Source organism: Anticarsia gemmatalis, chromosome 14, assembly GCF_050436995.1.
Source record: "Anticarsia gemmatalis isolate Benzon Research Colony breed Stoneville strain chromosome 14, ilAntGemm2 primary, whole genome shotgun sequence".
Lineage (NCBI taxonomy): Eukaryota > Metazoa > Arthropoda > Insecta > Lepidoptera > Erebidae > Anticarsia > Anticarsia gemmatalis.
Genome location: NC_134758.1, coordinates 10,154,161 through 10,172,914, shown reverse-complemented (window position 1 = coordinate 10,172,914; position 18,754 = coordinate 10,154,161). Strand labels below are relative to the sequence as shown.

The following is an 18,754-nucleotide window of genomic DNA, read 5'->3' as shown; positions in this document are numbered from 1 at the left end:
TTTATAACATTAGTATGAAAGTATGTACCTATGTTGTACTGAAGTCTGAATCATTTCCATTAAACCATATTATTATACGCTAAAACATCAGCTTTTATTATTTACGAAACAAAGAAAGATTCATAACATTACTATAAGTAATCTAAAGCAATTATATGATTGCTTTACTTCACTTCTCAAAGGTTGCAATTATTGTTGGGAATGCCAAGGCCGTCTAAAGGTCTTTTCAACTGACGTGTAAATAATACCTTATTGAGATAAAATGTGGCCACCTTTCCGGTAAATATATAATATCTATGACTTACTTAATACATATTGAAAAACGATCTTCCGCTGCGTCTGTTTGTCTTTTTCGCATAATCTTGAAAACTACTTAACAGATTGTGTTGCGGTTTCCACGAAAAAACAGAACTACTCTTGAAAAATTTGAGAGTATCATAATTCAACATCTTAGTAGTGAGACATTTTTTTTGCTCTTTTCACGAAGAAAACGAAAAAGTATTAATTGACATTTTATAGACTCATAAAGTCTGTCTGTTTATATTTTTTAGAATTGCACAATGAAGCATAATTCAACAACTCACTAGAGAGCCTTGGTGTGAACGATAGATAGATATAGATTTAGAGATATTATATTAGAATTTTGGAAATTCTCAGTATTTCCAAAAAGTCCACCAGAGATGTAGCGGTAGTTTATCTATTCAATAGCGTTAAATGTCATATAAAAAAAAAAACGCTAATGAATACATAAACTACCGCTAAATGTACTTACAAACCGGGGGTTAGTCACTCATGTTCTAAATTCTGAATTTTGGATTACCTTCAAGGTTCGTGGATGGTGGAAGAATGGTACAAAGTTCTACTTAGTTGTTGGACTATAAGAAACAATCTAACTCTTCCAAATTTTCCTAAATTTATTTTGCCAAACAATACATTCCAATCAGTCCTGCAGTTTTTGAGATAACATACTAAAGAGACACACACATAATTTAAATACTAACTTATTAATATAGATATAGACGTGTAGCAATATACATATTACCTTGAATTATATTGGAGCACGGTTAACAGATGCAACATAGTGTCGCATACAAATTTAAATGCGTTTCAATGTCGTCAAGAATTCAGGCTATTTTTGGTGATGATTTAAGGTTTTACATATTATTCATTATAATTTAAGAATATTGCAGCCGTACAGATAAACTTCCGCTCTACATAAACTTGACATATAATGAAAAATGTCTCATTTCTGCGTGTATGTAATATGCTCAAAACGGTAAAAAGATTTTCCTTTTCCTACAAATAAATATACTAAAGTTAACTAAAAATAAAATATAAGAGTTACTTATATAGAGAACATTGCCTTCATAGCGCAGTTTAGGTCGTCACGCCGCTATCATTGGGCCTGATTCTACTTTGTGTCAGTTGTTTGTATGTTTGTAAAAGTCCCCGCGACATAAGAGCAATTCTTAATGCAGGCGTTGTCAATTTATAAAAAAAAACATAGGTTTCCTTTTTTCTTGGCCTGAGGAATATTAAATATAGGTACCTACTTTTATCCAGCTTTTAACCCCAGTTCCATCCATCTTAACTTTATTTTTAAAGTTTATATTACGTAATGAATCGTAACAACTCAAGAGGCATGTTTTAAAAATAATAATGGCATGCTCCTTACTTTTTTACTGCCGCAACAATTCATATCTCTACATGAATTGATACAAAATAATTCAGGCGTTTTAATATTCATACAACCAGCTAACATCGAGTTTTATTGAAAAGATAGATTACTTTTACTGAAGCCAAAGGTAAACACATCATATTCTCTGGTCATATGACCATGATAGCCTAGTTTTTACAGGAAAACTTAGGAACCAGCCTTCACTTGACCCGGGATTCGAACCCGAAACCACTAGCAGTATTTGTTAGTCATGTTACAGCGAACGCTTAGCAAAGAGCCTAAGCATGCACAATTTATCTAAATTATAATTGAGAATTCTCAGCATTTCCCAAATAAAGTAGCCATCGAACTGGCTGCCATCGACTACATTGTCATAAGCTTGCAGATCAATGAGGTTCTTAATTCTGAGTTTTGTATACCTAAAAGACAGCCGCGAACCTTGCGACTTGCGTACTAGGCTCTACACTAAGTTGTTGGTCTATAATTGAATTAGAAAGTTAAGTTAGCAACAATGTTTGACAAAACAGTGATTTAAACTATTTATGTAATATGCGGGCTTGTGTCAACTATGCGGGGAGAATGTATTAGATCATTGCAAAGAATTAGGGTTGTTTATATTTATTTTTATCTACGAAATAAGGCTCTGTCACTCTAATTTCCTGCTGCTGATAAATATCTGTAATCAACCCAAAAACCCTACAGTACTGGACAAGGAATCAAAAATACCTAGGACCTCGTAATCTGCTTCTCTCAACGGCTGACTTTGGACTATTGAGGCTGTGCAGAATCACTTTTTAGGTAAAAAGAAAAAAATAACATTTAAAGTCGAGTTATTCAAAATTAAACTCATTATACTTTTAATTGCTGTTTTTATCCCCGTAACTGTCCCACGCTGGCCAAGTGGATAGGGGACTTTGCATGCACATAACTTCGAAGTCATTGGTGTGTTGCTTCGGGTTCGAACGGTCGCCCACTTGGAAAGTGCCAGCTTATACAAATATATCACTGTATACTATCACACAATAATCCTGCAACAAACAGCTGAAAAGCCTAAAAAGTAACATTCAAAAACCACAACACCCTCTGATTATTTCATACAAAAAAACCCTCATACATTACGCAGAAATGTCCAATATGTACAATATGTGATAGATATTCGAATGACTTGCAGTAAAAGTTTACTGTTTTGCAGCAGTTTTCACTCAGTTGGTAGATAATAGTGGGAAGTGTAACAATGTTTCATTTAATTTACATTTATTTGTTTTGTGTCTTAACTGTTTTATGTGAAGATATCAATGAGGAGTTGATAAAACTGGATGATTGTAAGTTTATGTTAATTACATACCTACTATACTAGAAACCATACGCGTATAAGCTAGATAAAATAAAAGTTAACTTTCGTCCCTTATATATACCCCTTAGGGGGCGACTTTAAAAATAAAAACGATAAAATAATACTGAACTACTATATATGTATTCAAAATTCAAAAATCTTTGACAGTCGTTACCAGTAATTAGAAGCTTGAAGCACCGACGACCAGTCTTACCGAAGAGTATTGAATTTTAGGTAATTGGGTTATGGAAGTCTAATAGGCATTGGCTTCATGTTAAATGCTGAGATTCAGCTGCATCCGTTAAGATTGAAAGCCAACTCCAACATAGTTGGAAGAAAGTCTAGGCTGGCATTATATAAATAATAAGTAATTTTGGACAACTCACACACGGTCATATAATTCCAAAGTAATTTGAGCCTGTATAGTCACCAGATACCTGATAAACATACTTAATTGTATACTTCTAAATAAGTAAATATTTTTTATAACTTACATAAATAGATGGGGTGTATGGGGGTCCAATACTATCCTAGGACCCCAAGCCAACCTCACCTGCTCGCGGTACACCCTGCTGATTAACGAATGAGGCTCTGGCCCCCCGCCAACCCGCATTGGACCAGCGTGGCGGGATATGGTCCAAACCCCCCAAATGGATAGAGTTTGGGGGAGACCTTTGCCCAACAATGGGACAGTATATGTAGGTTAATAAAAAAAAATAGATGAAAAAAATATTGAATGAGGCTTCATTTAATAACAGTCTATTTAAAAATAGTCAGAGCTCACGGTATGTATAATTTAGTTAAAAATTAAAAAATGTAGAATAAAAACCGTCAAGTTCGAATTGGAGTTGCTGACGAAGGGCTGCGAATCATTATCTAAATAAAGGTACATATATAACTCAAAGGTGACTGACTCACATATGCCCGATTTCTGAATTTGTTGCATGGGAGTCACCTTAATAACTTTTTTAATTTGCTTTTTAATATTTCTTGTTATAGCGGCAACAAATATACATCATTAGTGAACATTTTCAACAGTTTAACTATCACGCTTCATGAGATACAGGCTGGCAACAGACAGACAAATCTTAATAATATCCCTTTAGGTACGGAATCCCAAAAATCTGATTAAAATTGTACTAGAACTAATTTAAGTGATAACAATAGACCATAATATACTAAAATAACTATGAAGGTCAAATGTAACGACCTATTTCCCTATAATTTTAAAATAAATTAATGATGTCTAATTTTACATGGACCGGAGATTCAACTTATTATTTTTGTAAAAACAATTATATTGTTAGTAATAAAAATGTATATTTAGAATAATACTTAGAATACAGTGTATATATAAGTGAAAAAAAATGTATATACACAATATCACGCCTGTTATACCCAAAGGTTTAACATAGTAGTATGAAATACACCACGATACATACACGATTTAATATTATAATGTAACGGGTCTTAATCGCGATTGAAAATTAAAGGTTAGAATACCTTATATGTATATACCCATACACGATTTGCCATTTACAATATTATTCCCATGTAATAGGGGGCGAGCCTATTGCTCCATCACCCTGTTATATTTGAGAAATATTCTAACTCTCGCAGTTTTTGTCGGAACCGAAAAACTTCGTAATGAGCGGTAGTGAGGTCTTGGGTTCGATTCCGAGGTCTTACAAAGAACTATTGGTTATATTAGAATATTTCTTTCTAACAGCAGCCCGGAGTACCGTAACGTGCCCGTAAATAGCAATAAGCTCGCCTCCTGTAACATTATTATTATTATGAGCCTGTATCGTCCCACTGCTGGGCAAAGGCCTCCCCATAGCTCTATAACATTATCCTTCTATAACATTGGACTTTTCAAATTTCAGACACACGGTATAACATGATATCATTATTGTATGATGTTCACATAATAAGCTATTTATATTATCATCAAAAATACCGGAAAAAATTATACGTTCCACTAAAATTGCCCAAAATATTTATCTGATGGATAAATAGAGATAAGCTTTAATTGTCATTAAGTTATAGATAACGACATACATATCCATACTAATATTAGGAATGTCATAGTCGGTCTGTTTGTTAAGCTTTTGATGCGGAACCACTTTACCGATTGGGAGAAAATTTTGCACTGAGATAGTTAAGGATAGGCAAGCGGTCAAAAGTACAAGAAAATAGTAACAGGATAAAACCTTTTGGGATGGGATGAAAATATCGTAAAAATTATAGGAAGAATAATTTACGGGCGATTTGAGGTCGAGAAGGGGGTGGCGGACACGTGTGCAATCATTTCATTTCAATCTTATAAAAAAACATACTGTGAGTATTTTGGCTGAACCTTTTACGGGTACAAGTTAGACTAGTCAACTACCGTATTAGCACAAGCAGATCCGCGAGTACCTACTAGTAATAATATATGGTAAAGTTAAACTTATCTTTTGAAATTCAGTTGTACATAAGCTGGTGGAGTTTTAAGACGTTTAGTTTGAAGTTACAAAGAAATGAGTTTTAAAATGTTTTGTTTCGTGTTTTTTACGTATCAAGTGATTGTTAGCGTGTTTGCTATGCACAGTTCCAAAGCTTTGGAAGGCTATCCTTCTGGATTGTTGGCTGATTGTAAGCTAATTTTTGTATTTCATTTAAAAGTAGGCGTGCTGGTTTTTGAGTTTAAGTTAATAATCATTTCGCATGGTACATTCAAAGCTCTACCCTTTCTTTCGTTGGGAAGGAGACCCTTGCCCAGAATTAGGACAGACGTGGGTTATTAAAAAAGTACGAAAAAATAAATGCTTACAGAAATAATATCAGGGCTTACTTTGACGGTGTAGACGGAGGTACCTATATGAAATAAGAACGTTTTGCCACTTTTTCAACCGCTAATATAATGTTTTTTTTTACGGTTCCATTTTACATGCAATATGATAATACCAGTGCTTTAGTCCAAACAAAAAAAAAATTAGGACTGAATTAAATTTAATTTGTTTCTCGATTGTAATATATTATTCTCCTATTAAATGTTTACATATTAATAGTTAACGGTATTTTTATTTTTATACATTCCGAGTTCTTCCGTGTTGCAGAACGCACGTTAAATTGTGGGTCCCGGCTGTCATTTTCAAAGATCTTTGACAGTCGTTAGCAGAAGTCAGAAGCTTGAAAGTCTGGCAACCAGTGTTACCGAGTTATAACCCAGGTAACTGGGTTGGGAGACGGATAAGCAGTCGTTCCATGTAAAATACTGGTATTCAGCTGCATCTGGTTAGACTGGAAGCCGTCTCTAGCATAGTTGGAAGAAAGGCTAGGCTAATGATGAATTAGCTTTTACACATGATTCTGTAATATTCTTGTAAACGTTCAATGACACACACAAAATATTGACTTTTCGTAAAAGGCAAAGTTAACATTTGTCATACAAAAACACTTTCTAGGATTCCGTAATCGGAACGTAAAACAGGGCCTTGTTGCTAAGACTTCGCTTTCTGTCTTTCACCAGGCTGTATCTCATGAACCGTGATAGTAAGATAGTTGAAATTTTCACAGATAATCCCTATTAACAATATCTATTGCCGCTATAACAACAAATGCAAAAAATCTAATATATTTAATGTGGCTTTTATAGTAACGACAATAATTAGACTTGGCTTAAAATAATCAGAAGATATTTACTTTAAAATAGATAATTTAATTCTAATAAACAAATGTTCAAGGGCTCCCATACTACAAGCTAATTTTTTTATCGTTTTGAGGCTTCTATACCCAAAGGGTAAGACGGGACCCTATTACTAAGCCTGCGCAGTCTGTCTGTCTGTCTCCAGGCTGTATCTCATAAAGCGTGAGAGCCACAAAGCTGAAATTTTCACAAATGTATTTCCGTTGCCGCTATATCAACAAATTTAATATATCAATAAGAAAAAAATATAAATATTAAGAGGGTCCATACAATATACGTGTATTTTCGTATTTTTTTGATCAATATTAAAAACGGTAACAGGCAGACGCTTCAAATTCAGCAGATGATAGTACGGAACCCTTCGTGCGCGAGTCGAACTTGCACTTGACCGGTTTAATGTTTGTCATTCGATAACTCGAAGGTTTTTGATAAATTCTGAAGAAGTAAGCTTTGTTTGCAGTCAAGCCTTTGTACACACCGCGCCCGTGAAAATACCAATATGATTATCTTTCGGAAGGAACGAATTGCTTCTAGGAAAAGATATGATTCTTGACCATGCTCTATTTTGATAATGGTGGAGCTTAATTTGACTAACTCTTGTTTAAATAGAAGAGCTATTCTCGTTATTTTGGCCCATAAAATTGACGGCTGACCGAAATGGAAGCGAACACCTAAAGTCTTTCATAAATTTTTCAAATTTTTTTAAATTGGAACATAATTGGCACAAACGGTAGCATTTTGATAGTTTTATGGATTCTTTCAGATAACAAGAATATAGCTATGTTTTTCAATTAAAGGCAAAGGTTTGCAAGTATTTGCGTCTTAAGCAGGAGTTTGATAGTAGAGCTTAGACACATAAACAGTCCTGCACCGTTTTAAATAATTTTACCACCATATCGGCTAGAAGGATATTAAGTAATTGTAAAGTCCTTGCTGCACAATTATAATTCTTAATGTCAAAGTGATAATTATAATAATCAGAAGTTGTCTTTAATCAAGAAATAATAATAATAACTCATTCCCTTAATTTTCAGGTCCCGGCACGAACATCGAACAACCGATGTCAGCAAACGCTTTCAAACTCCTCACAATATCAGTCCAACGGAACGGGAACATGTTAACACCAAGATCTATATACAACTACTATCAAATGAAAGAGCTGGTCAAAGACCCTAACATAGACTTCGATAGACCTACTATGTTATACGTTGGGGGTTACTTAGACCACCCTAAGTACCTCCCAGCGATGGTATTAGGGGCTGTTTATAAGAAGTTAGGGTATAATGTGTTGTTGCTTGATACAAATAGTTTCACTATGACTGAGTATCCAGTGTAAGTATCCGTTTGAAAAATATATATTGGTTTTTGTTTGGTCTGACTGCGGTTGTGGTGTAGTGGGTAGTGTATTCGACTGTTGGTCATGAGGTCTCGGGTTCGATTCTTGGGTCGGGTAAAGTGTTGGTTTGTTCTAATTTATGTCAGAATTTTTTGCACTAGTAGTATGTGTTTGTTAATGTAACCAATAAATGGTGATAAACTCGCCCCTATTACGTGGAATTAAATTGATAATGGCGAAACGTGGGTGCATTTCATACACCTCTGTCTCATAATTTGTAAACGAGCAAAAATCCATTAATGTCCCACTGCTGGGCAAGGATCTCCTCCCGTAATGGGGGAGTAGTTAGGTCTTGAGTTCACCACACTGGTCAATTGCGGGTTGGGGGCCAACAATATAAATTGTAATACCAACGTATACCATTTATAGTACCGTAAATTAATTATAAAAAAATTGGTGAAACTTTTATGTAACGATCAAGGCAAGGGGCAAGAATCTTAACAAAGAAAAGTAGATTCGTAGAATCCAGAGAAAGTTGGGAATCTATTCAATGGAACAAAGTAAAAAGAAATGTTATAAAAACAATTTTGCCTGAAGTAAGGGAGCAGTGATAGCCGAGTGGTATAAGTTGACACCTCCCACGCAAGTGGTCGCAGGTTCGAACCTGGGCAACACACCAATGACTTTTCGAAGTTATGTGTGTATTAGAAATAATTATCACATGCTCCAACGGTGAAGGAAAACATCGTGAGGAAACCTTGCATGCCTAAAATTTGTTTAATACATTCATTGAGGGCATGCAAAGTCCCCAACCCGAACTTGGCCAGCGTGGTGGACTCAAGGCCTAACCCCTCCCTCATTACAGGAGGAGACCCTTGCCCAGCAGTGGGACAGTAATGAGTTAAATTTATTATATTATAAGTATTCCATATCTTATTTCAGAGCATCACGCAACATGCGTACAGTGGGAAAACACACGGCTGAGATGCTAGTTACCCTCACTAAATACGGACTGGACCCCAAGAAGCTGTCTCTCATTGGACTCAGTCTGGGAGCTCAAACTGCCGGCTTTATAGCTAAGAATTACCAGTTCTTGACCGGTCGGAATATTTCCAGGATTACGGGTCTGGATCCTGCAGGTTAGTCGAATGGGGGTTTTCTGTCAATATAGGTAAATTAAAATAACAATTGCTTTGAACAAAAAGAAATTATGGCTTAGGAACCATATTTGTACAAAAAACTTTCCCTCTTATTTAAACACACTATACCTAAATCTATTTTATTTAAAAAACTACTATAATATGTTTTCCCTTTTTCATTTCGCTAAGGAGTGAAAGAAACAAAACTCTTTATAAGCCTTTCATAACTTCATACATATTTATGAATAAGAGGGTTTGTTTATAACAAAAATACAGAAAAACCACTTAGACTAGGAACGGTAGGCCGGGTCCATAAACCAAATTGAAATGAATGTATCTATTAAGATCTCAATTTATTGTGCCGTATTCCTCTCACCGTTTAAAGTAAAGCTCGAAAAATAGAAATAAATATTACACTGTCTAAATAAATCGATTTTTTATTAAATTACAAATGAAATCCTCCATTTAATACGAAAATAGATTTGTCCTTTTTCTATCAATTTTAATATCTTTATACTTTTCCCTAGGTAGAAACCCAACCTAAATTTTAACGTGCCATTCCGAATTCCAGGACCATGCTTCAGAAACCTAGGTCCAGAAGATAGACTGGATCAATCAGACGCAGACTTTGTAGACGTCATAGAAACTAACATCGATGGCTACGGCATGGCCGCTCCAATCGGCCATGTCAATTTTTACGTCAATGGCGGTGAATATCAACCGGGCGACATTTTCTGGATGCCTTGCAATGTACTCTGTAGTCATATTAGATCATTAACCCTTTGGGTCGCCGCTTTAAATAACCCAAAAAGTTTTATAGCTATTAAATGTAATTCAGTCCAAGAAGCAAGGGATAGAAATTGCTTTGATAATAAACCTTTAGTTACTAATGTTGTAGGACTATATACGAATGTAAGTAGACAAGGCATTTATTATTTAGCGACCAATAATAATTATCCATACTTTTCAGGAGAAAAAGGATTGTTGAGAGAAAACGACTTTTTTGATAAAAATGTTAATCTGTTTCGAAGAAGTAAAAAAGGTTTGTTCTGATTATTTTAAGTGTGTTAATAAATTGTTTTGAATACTATGCGTTTTATTTTGCTATATAACACGTATATAAATATTCGATCGTATGCGACTTTCTACATGTGCTGCCATCTATGTTGCATTTAAAGTAACAAGTTAGTTTTGAATATTGGTCAATGTCACTGATGCAACAATTACTTCTTAGATGGCAGCACTTTATAATTTCAAAACTGACTAGATTTCTCATCGGTGTGATATTATAGATTTCAAAATGTTATTTTACAAAATTATTTAAGTAACGTTTTAGTTGATAACTGATAGGGTTGTTTTTAAGCTTAAACGTAACTAAATAGTTTTTAATTACACGTATAGTATGTCATGTTGGTATTTCATGTCAACTTTTTATGACAATGGTTTTGCATCATAGATGGCGCTCTCAGAAGAGACAGTAAGAATTTTATCGGTTAACACATAGATGGCAATGTTTGCACCTTGATGTTAATTAATGATGACTTCTTGTCAATACAGAATCCAAATAAATAAAATAAATATTATTGTATAATATGTAATTTAAAATAATTATATATGTAACTGAATATTTATGCAAGTAAAGCGAGATTAAGGAAAAAATAAGAAACAAGAAAAAAATAAATTACTCTTTATCCCTCAACTACGAAATACCTACAAAGTTTTTGAAAACGTAAGTAGGTAACTTTTACTTGCATTATTTACTATTTTAACAGTGTTATGCCAATTACAATTTTGAACTAATATAAATACCTAATAATTATCATGTATTATGGTCTAACGTAATTAACAAAAATTCATTGCATAAGCAAGGTGACCACTTTTGAATTCATCTCTTGCTCATTATAATAATAAAAAATGGGGTCACCTACTTAACTATTATATTAGTGAATTTTAATTACAAAAAAAACTATTACGAGATTTAAAAATCCAAAGAACAAAAGTCCGAAATAATTTACGCAGTACCGAACTTGAACAGATAGTTGGATTAGCGACCCTTCTAACATCACGGCTTGTCCCTTCCGGGGTGGGCAGCATTCACAATGGACCATACAAATAATACGTCTATTGAATAACCCCAAAATACGGTCAGTAATAATAATTATATTTTTATATTCAAATAAGTGCCAGGTGTCCATTAAAAGTGTAAAAAAAAACTATCAATGAAATGCTTTATCGGAATTTCTGTGCTGACCCTTCTTTGTTTGTTTGTTTTGAAGGAATTTGAGCTTTATTGTCTGAATGATAGAGTTGTAAATTATGTGAGAGGTGTGTGAAGTTAAAATAATAGTGTTTTTTTTTATATATTTATTTTGTATTAAGTTGTATACATTGAATAAGTATGTAGTGTGTAGCTAGTTTGTTAAAAATAATTATTGGTATGTTTTTATCTTTTACTTTCACGTATATTTTAGCATTTTTTGCGTATCTTCTTATATATATTTCACTCGAATATTAATTCTTCAATCAATTAGTTATCATCAAAAATTAAAAATAATGAACGAACTCCGCATGTAAATGTGTCTTTAATTTTCGTACTTTCTTTCTGCCTTATTTACAAACAAAGCGTAAACTCGGATTACTCAAACTAATTTTTGTCTTTTTCAAGAGACCAGTAGTTTCAAACTTGACTGAAAGTTACAAAACAAAGATTACTATTAGATTACCTACTTAATGTTTATTAACAATGCGATTGGAGTTCATGCTGTCTAACGACCTTACAAATTTCTTACTTTTTTACCGTGTTTCGTTTTAGTGCCCAAATAATTGCAACCGAATCCTCTGAATCACTGTTTATCCCTGTAGAAATCTATGTAAAAATTAAGCAGTATACATTAGCAAAGTTAATAAAACTAAAACTTTCATAATGAACGTGCAACAAAAAAATCGCAACCGAATTCCGTCCGAGAAGGGTTGACGGACAATATGACCCTTTATTGACAAAGCATAATACGGCTAAATTATGTACGTAGGTAACAATGCAAGGGTCAGGTAAACAGCTGCTGCCAACACAATGCACTCTCAATTCGGTCAGATTTGACCTTGGGGTAATTGTAATTAGGAGCAGTACTTTGCATGTTGCGAAATGGATTAAGTTTTTGGATAATAGATTTTTTTGTGATTTTATTCTTAGTATTAAAAGGGGTCAGGTAAGTAAGAATAATATATTTTTTTACTGTTTTTTGGTTTCAATAGCCATTGAGTGGTTTTACGTCCAGGTACGCTCTCAAATGATCTTTAATCTATCATCACAATTTGATGATATTGAATCAACCACATTGTAAATTAGTATTAAATCACTTCTTATTAGACCCCCTTTTACGAGCTAGTGGTAGATTGAGTTATTGTAATGATTATCACGAGTGGCAATATTAGGTGTAATATATTCTAATAACTCTAGTAACAGGAAGGCGACTTCCTTCCACTATTGACTTTCGATGTTCCACCAAAATCTGATATGCGTGTTCTTTAATAGCGTGTATCATCCTAGCCTTTCTTCAAACTATGTTGTAGTCGGCTTCCAGTATCACCTGATGCAGCTGAATACCAGTATTTTACATGGAGCGATGGATTATCGGACCTCCACAACCCAGTTACCTGGTTTATAGCACGATAAGCCTTGAAGACTGGTTGCCAGACTTTCAAGCTTTTGACTACTTTAAACGACTGACAAAGATCTTTGAAAAAGAACAGTCGGAACACAATTTAATTGCGTGAAATTATATTTTTTCGTGTAATTATTCGATTTTAACCTATAGTTCTAGCTCAGATCAGTATATCAAACGGACATATTGCGGGTTAGAGACTATGCATCCGAAAAAACTATAGGTAAGTAGGTATCTTTTTAAATACCAAAATGCTAATTGTTTCTCCTTATTTGCATTTACTACGTATTAATTCGTTTTAAAAGTAAAGGTTTTCTTTGTTTACTTATAATTATATGTTTATTGGCATAAAACCAGGTGCACTCGCAAGTGTCGTAAAATGACGTTCTCAGTAAAATGTAGATAAAATATTTAAATAAAATACTGTAATATTTTTAATGCATTTTTCGCTTTAGTATTGATATTGATAAAGAGAATATTAAGTTTATAGAATACTGTAATAAGCGAACTAGTGCTACACATAATTGTTAATGTATGTCTGATATACTTTCACGTTTAAACATAGGCAACATTTTTTTTAGAAAACTTAACTCGTAAGCAATTGAACTTTGTACTTTGGGGCAACCAGTTAGGTAAAAGTAAGATAGATAATTATAAAATATGATGCTTTTAAATTACGTTTTTAAACCTTTAAACTTGTACGCAAACTAATCTAAAATCAAAGTATTATATATTTTTCTAGATTTTATTTAGTTTTCATGCACTTATTCAGGACGATATTTTTCCGAAAACTTTACATGACGTATAATTCTGTCATTTTAGTAGCTTCTTACAGAAAATCAGGGAGGCTTTAATTAATGCAGTCGGCTTTGAGACACGTCCAAAAAACCTTAAATTTAAAATTACATATCAAAAAGAATTGGAAGTAAGTAATCGAAATGAAACCAATTCTCACGGCTTTTGCTTCATAACAAATGCAACAACATACGATTATATTTCAATTTATCGATTACAAAAATAGGTCAATCACGTTCATTAGTGATGGGAAAGCATTTGACTAATCGCCTCTACGAGAATCGATTAGCCATGCTCGACTGACTATTAGGAATTTTTAAATTATAATCGGTGCTAATAATTTATTCAAGAGTTAATTTATATCCAGAATTATAACGTTAAGCCCTTTGAATACAAGTAATATATTATTTTTGTCGGATTGTTTCGATTAGTAACGATTAGGAAATATCGATAAAGTATCGAGTTTATTTGTTTGGGAGAATCGTTTAAAATTGTGGATAGTTTTTAACGTGGTGTGTCATTGGCTTGTAATTTTTTATTCAAAATGTTAATTATTGTGTAATGGGAATGAGGTATTTTAGTTTTTATGCGTTTGGTGTATCGTTTAGATGGAACGGAAATAACTAGCTTACGACATGTGTAAAGGTGAAGAAACATAATATAGTATATTGGCGCCATCATCAAAGGTTTTGTGAGACTGGAGGAGCGGTTTTTAACGTACAATTTCTTGACGTGTCTGTGTTGTCACAAGCTGGTAATTAAATACTAGAAATCCTGGCAAAATGGGTGTTCGCGTTAAAGAATAATAATATGATAAATATATACAACATCCTACCAGGTACGATCACCTTTACCTGGAAGGCTTTTACCCAATATTATACAGGAATCTCAGCCTAGTTCAACCTAGTATCGAAGATGTTCAAGCAGCCCAAAGACATAGCTTAACGATTGTTATTTTAATTGACAACAACTGCAGCTCGATTCTATACTACTATCGACTACCGACAACCGGCTAGGTATCAAGTAATTTGGCACGAAAATCTGATCAACGCTATTAGTGCGCTTCTTAGGAACTATTCTGACAGCACTTTTTAAATTTCTAAGTCTCGTACTTGACAGTGCCGACTGTAGAGAATTGCGCTTCTGGATAAGACTTACACATGCCCACCGAGCAAGGAAACCCTCAAACGTCTACGGTAATAACTACTGGACGTTTCGGCTGGCCGTCGCAAGCTGGCACAACGGTAAAGCTTGTAGGTTTACGTAATTGGTTCCAAGCCTTCGGGCGGCTTTAACAGAGGTTGAATTGACCAGGACAGGTGTATGGACAATTATGAGGCAAGTAACAAAGTGGTTAAAACAACTGCACAATAACTTTCTCTGTACATCTGCTTGTAACTTATGAATAATAAGTGCCGTGAGTTTTACTGCTTTTCGGCTTATAAGTTGTTAAGGAGTATTTTCATTGGAAATAATTTAACAAGATTAAACCGGAATATAAATAATAACTTTAACCCATTACTGTCCCACTGCTGGGCAAGGGTCTCCTCCCGTAATGAGGGACCTGCGACCACTGGCGTGGGAGGTGTCAACTTATACCACTCAGTTTATAATATAAATAAATAAATATTTACTTATATTATAAACCGAGTAAATAAATAAATATTTGCCTATATTATAAACCGGAATATTACTTTGGTGTTTAGTGAACAACATTTGAATAAAATAATTATTGACTGACTTTGACAATGATTTTTGGACATACTTGATATACACTCGTTTTTGGATTCAATGTGTAGATTTTTATTCATAAAACTGCGTATAAAATAAAATAAAAATCATTTTGAGAGCTGTTACATTTTGAGTCGATACATTAAGGTGTATCACACAAATATTTTAGCCCACATAGGATTCGAATCTATTGAGCAAAATGGTAATATTTATCACAAGTTTTATTTGCGTAACATTAATTTTATCAGCACACATGTCGATGCGATTTTAATTAAACTTTGCTTTTTTAACACACTTGCCAATTCACAGCGTCACAGCACCACCATCTGAATAAAACATGATCAAAGTAGTATTTAAATCGTATATGAACACCATTCCTAGGTTAAAAAGCACTAGAAACTGACATAATGTTTGACAATACTTCACTTGATCAAATAACTAGAATTACGTTCTTTATATTACCTACTTCATTCATATAAGAATCCATTTTTACCTCAAGCGTAAAGCCGGCTTGAAATCTACCCCAGTGTATAAAGTTCTTTACATTATTCAGAGGCTCAGTACAAAAGTTATGGAGCATATTATTACGTGTTAACCATAATTGGTCAAAACCTTGACATGTTTATTTAATTTCGACCATTTGTATGCGTTTTTATTGCCAGATGCTAAAATTGTATTAAACATTGTACCGGACTATTAACGTATAAAATATTGTGATAATTAATAAATGTTTGACCGTTCTTTGGAACATTTAATTTTATAGGGTTCAGTAGCTAAAGGGTGAAAAGTACTTATTTCTATATTGCTGTCTGTCCGTCTGTCACTAGGCGGTTTACCTCATGAACCGTGATAATCAGAAATAAATTTTCACAAATAAAATATTTCTGGTGCCGCCATAAGTACGTATTTAGAAGTATATATTATTATGTAGTGTATTTATCAAGAAGTGGTTACCATAGTACAAGCTCTATTTAGTTTAGTCACTCAAATGACCGTGTGTGATTTTTTTTTAATCCCGAACTACTTTTGGGTCGTGGAGACTTACAACCACAGAAACAACGGACACAAAATGCAATCGGACCCAAAACAATTATAATATGTGAATCACACATATAAAATGTTCCGTATGGGTATCGAACCCACGACCTCCAAACACAATAGTAGCGGCATAGCGACCAAAACCACTGCGATACGGAGGCAGTCTATAAAATTCAAATGAGCCAAAAATCTTAAGCTTTTTTTCAAGAGACTCTTATTGGGTAAAGTAATGCGTGGCTTTTCAAGTCGATGGCAAATTTATCTGGCACTTGAACACGTCTAGGGCATAGATAAGGGATAAGGGCACTTTTATGAGAGATTGGAGTCAGCGAGATGGAGGTAAGGGATGATTTTGTGCTGAAATTATGTGGTGATCATGGTAGTAGTACAGTGGTTAACTATTAAGTCAGTGTGGTTAACTTTATCACTGTGTGCTGGGTTTGGTTCTCACATTTTGTGGTGAAATTATGTGGGGATTATGTTTGTAGTGCTGTGGTAGTTAGTGTGGTCACTTCTACTGCTGTTGTGAGGTTGTCGTAGGTTTGATTCCTGAGCGAAACTACAAATAAGTGTGGTCTCTTATACACTGTAGTTTGGATATGTGAACTCCCGAACTAAGAATTATTAAAGTATTGCAAAGCCTTTTATAAACATACAAATAAACCAACGACAAGTCCTGAAACTGTTGTTTGAATTGAAACACCGTACTATACAAATAATAGACCCATTTGGGTATCGAACCCATAACACGGCGCGCAACAGTGGCGTTTTTTTTCATCGTCAATCAACCATTGTAAATAATTTTACAAAATCATAATTATTTTGGATGTGGACTCAAGGCCTCCCTCGTTTGGGAGGCTCTTGCCCAGCAGTGGGACAGTAATGGGATAACAAAAAACATACATCTTTTATCTATAAAAACTGTGACTCAACCCTCTTAAAAAACAAATTAATTCAATTCAAACCAATCGTAATACATGCCAAATCAAATCAATGTCCAAACATTACCAAATCCATCATTACCTAAGCACCGTGTGCAACGTTATATACAAGAAGGTAAGAAACATAGGCGTGTACACGAGAGCGGAGGTTCTGCGCACTTACCTCCATTATACACGGGGTGGTAGTCCCCTGCCAAAAAGAAACAAGCCATAGGCATACAGGGTGTCTGTGTAGTTGGGTTTAGACGATTTGATACTTTGAAAATGAGGTATTTTGATTGAGTGAATTCTGTTATAATGTTTTGATAAAATATAGTAGTTTGTGATGTGTTTATTATCTAATTTATATAACTGTTTTTGCTGTATGGTTAGTGGTCAACCTAGTGTCAAAGTTGTTTAAGCCGCCTGGAAGGCCTTTGACATGTTCCAATAATATCTACAGTCACATGAAATAGTAGTTTAATATTTTTGACTTTAATCTGATCATTGCCTGACAACATGATATGATAACAGAAAAACCAAATATAAGAATTTTGCCTGCCCCGACGCTGTAGTATTTGTAGTTGCAGGAAATAAGTACCAACTATTAGATGCATTTGGAAATCTCTAATAGTCACATGAAGTTCTTACAGTCAAATCTATATAAGCTATACTACAGGACGACAAACTCCGAATCAAAACATTATGTAAACTTTTGATAAGTTGCGTGTTTGCATTCTTATTGTATGAGGTATAGGCGTGCCGCAGTTTATTCTTAAGTTCTTTAAGCAGATACCAAACTCTTCCTAACTATAAATCCAAGTATCAAAATCCCTAAATCTCCCTAGAATCCCGTTGTTAATAAGGAAAAGAGTGGGTACACAAGGGATCTTGCGAGCTCCGCGGCGAGCTGGGCCGCGCCCGCCCGCGCCCGCCGCACTCAAATTTTCTTTTTCACTGAGTTTTTGACGTCGCGTTTTATTTATAGCGAGATTTTTTGATACTTGTGTAGCGTAGGGTTAAGTGATGATCTGGTTTTCACAAGTTAGGGTTAATGGTTAAGTAATCTTGTGAAATGGATGAAATTCTTTCGCATTTCGCGATTAAACAGATACTTTTGAAACTTTTTAACTTAATGCAAGCTAAATGAAATAAGACTTATACTGAATTTATGCCTTTTATGTTTAGTAACACTTGATCCACTATTCTATGGTTTATAATCGGTATGAATCAATAGAAATATGGTACTGATTCTCTTCAATACATTATTATAGATACTTCAACCCTGAAAACTTTACCGTGATTATAATTATGAGCTTAAAGTTTCACACCTAGAAACGGAATTAAGTTTTTTAAAGGAATAAAGTTATACCTAAGATAAGATTTCGTATTTTCAATAAGCATGATGCTTTAGTAAATAAAATCTGCTCT

The 18,754-nt window shown here is 34.1% G+C and overlaps 1 protein-coding gene across 1 annotated transcript; it reads left to right on the top strand.

Annotated features, from left to right (window-relative positions):
* The first annotated feature begins 2,856 nt into the window (after positions 1 to 2,856).
* On the top strand, positions 2,857 to 10,231 carry LOC142978458 (lipase member H-A-like). Its single transcript, XM_076122922.1, has 4 exons — positions 2,857 to 3,000; positions 7,737 to 8,034; positions 8,981 to 9,177; positions 9,749 to 10,231. Exons 1-4 carry the CDS (start codon positions 2,913 to 2,915, stop codon positions 10,228 to 10,230), a joined length of 1,065 nt encoding a protein of 354 aa, XP_075979037.1. The 5' UTR covers positions 2,857 to 2,912; the 3' UTR covers position 10,231.
* The last annotated feature ends 8,523 nt before the right edge of the window (positions 10,232 to 18,754 follow it).

Excerpts from the sequence above, each read along its gene's own strand:
- LOC142978458 (XM_076122922.1), top strand. The coding sequence starts at position 2,913 with ATGTTTCATTTAATTTACATTTATTTGTTTTGTGTCTTAACTGTTTTA. Across the intron at positions 3,001-7,736 it reads GTTGATAAAACTGGATGATT|GTCCCGGCACGAACATCGAA; the intron begins GTAAGTTTATGT and ends CTTAATTTTCAG. Across the intron at positions 9,178-9,748 it reads TACGGGTCTGGATCCTGCAG|GACCATGCTTCAGAAACCTA; the intron begins GTTAGTCGAATG and ends TCCGAATTCCAG.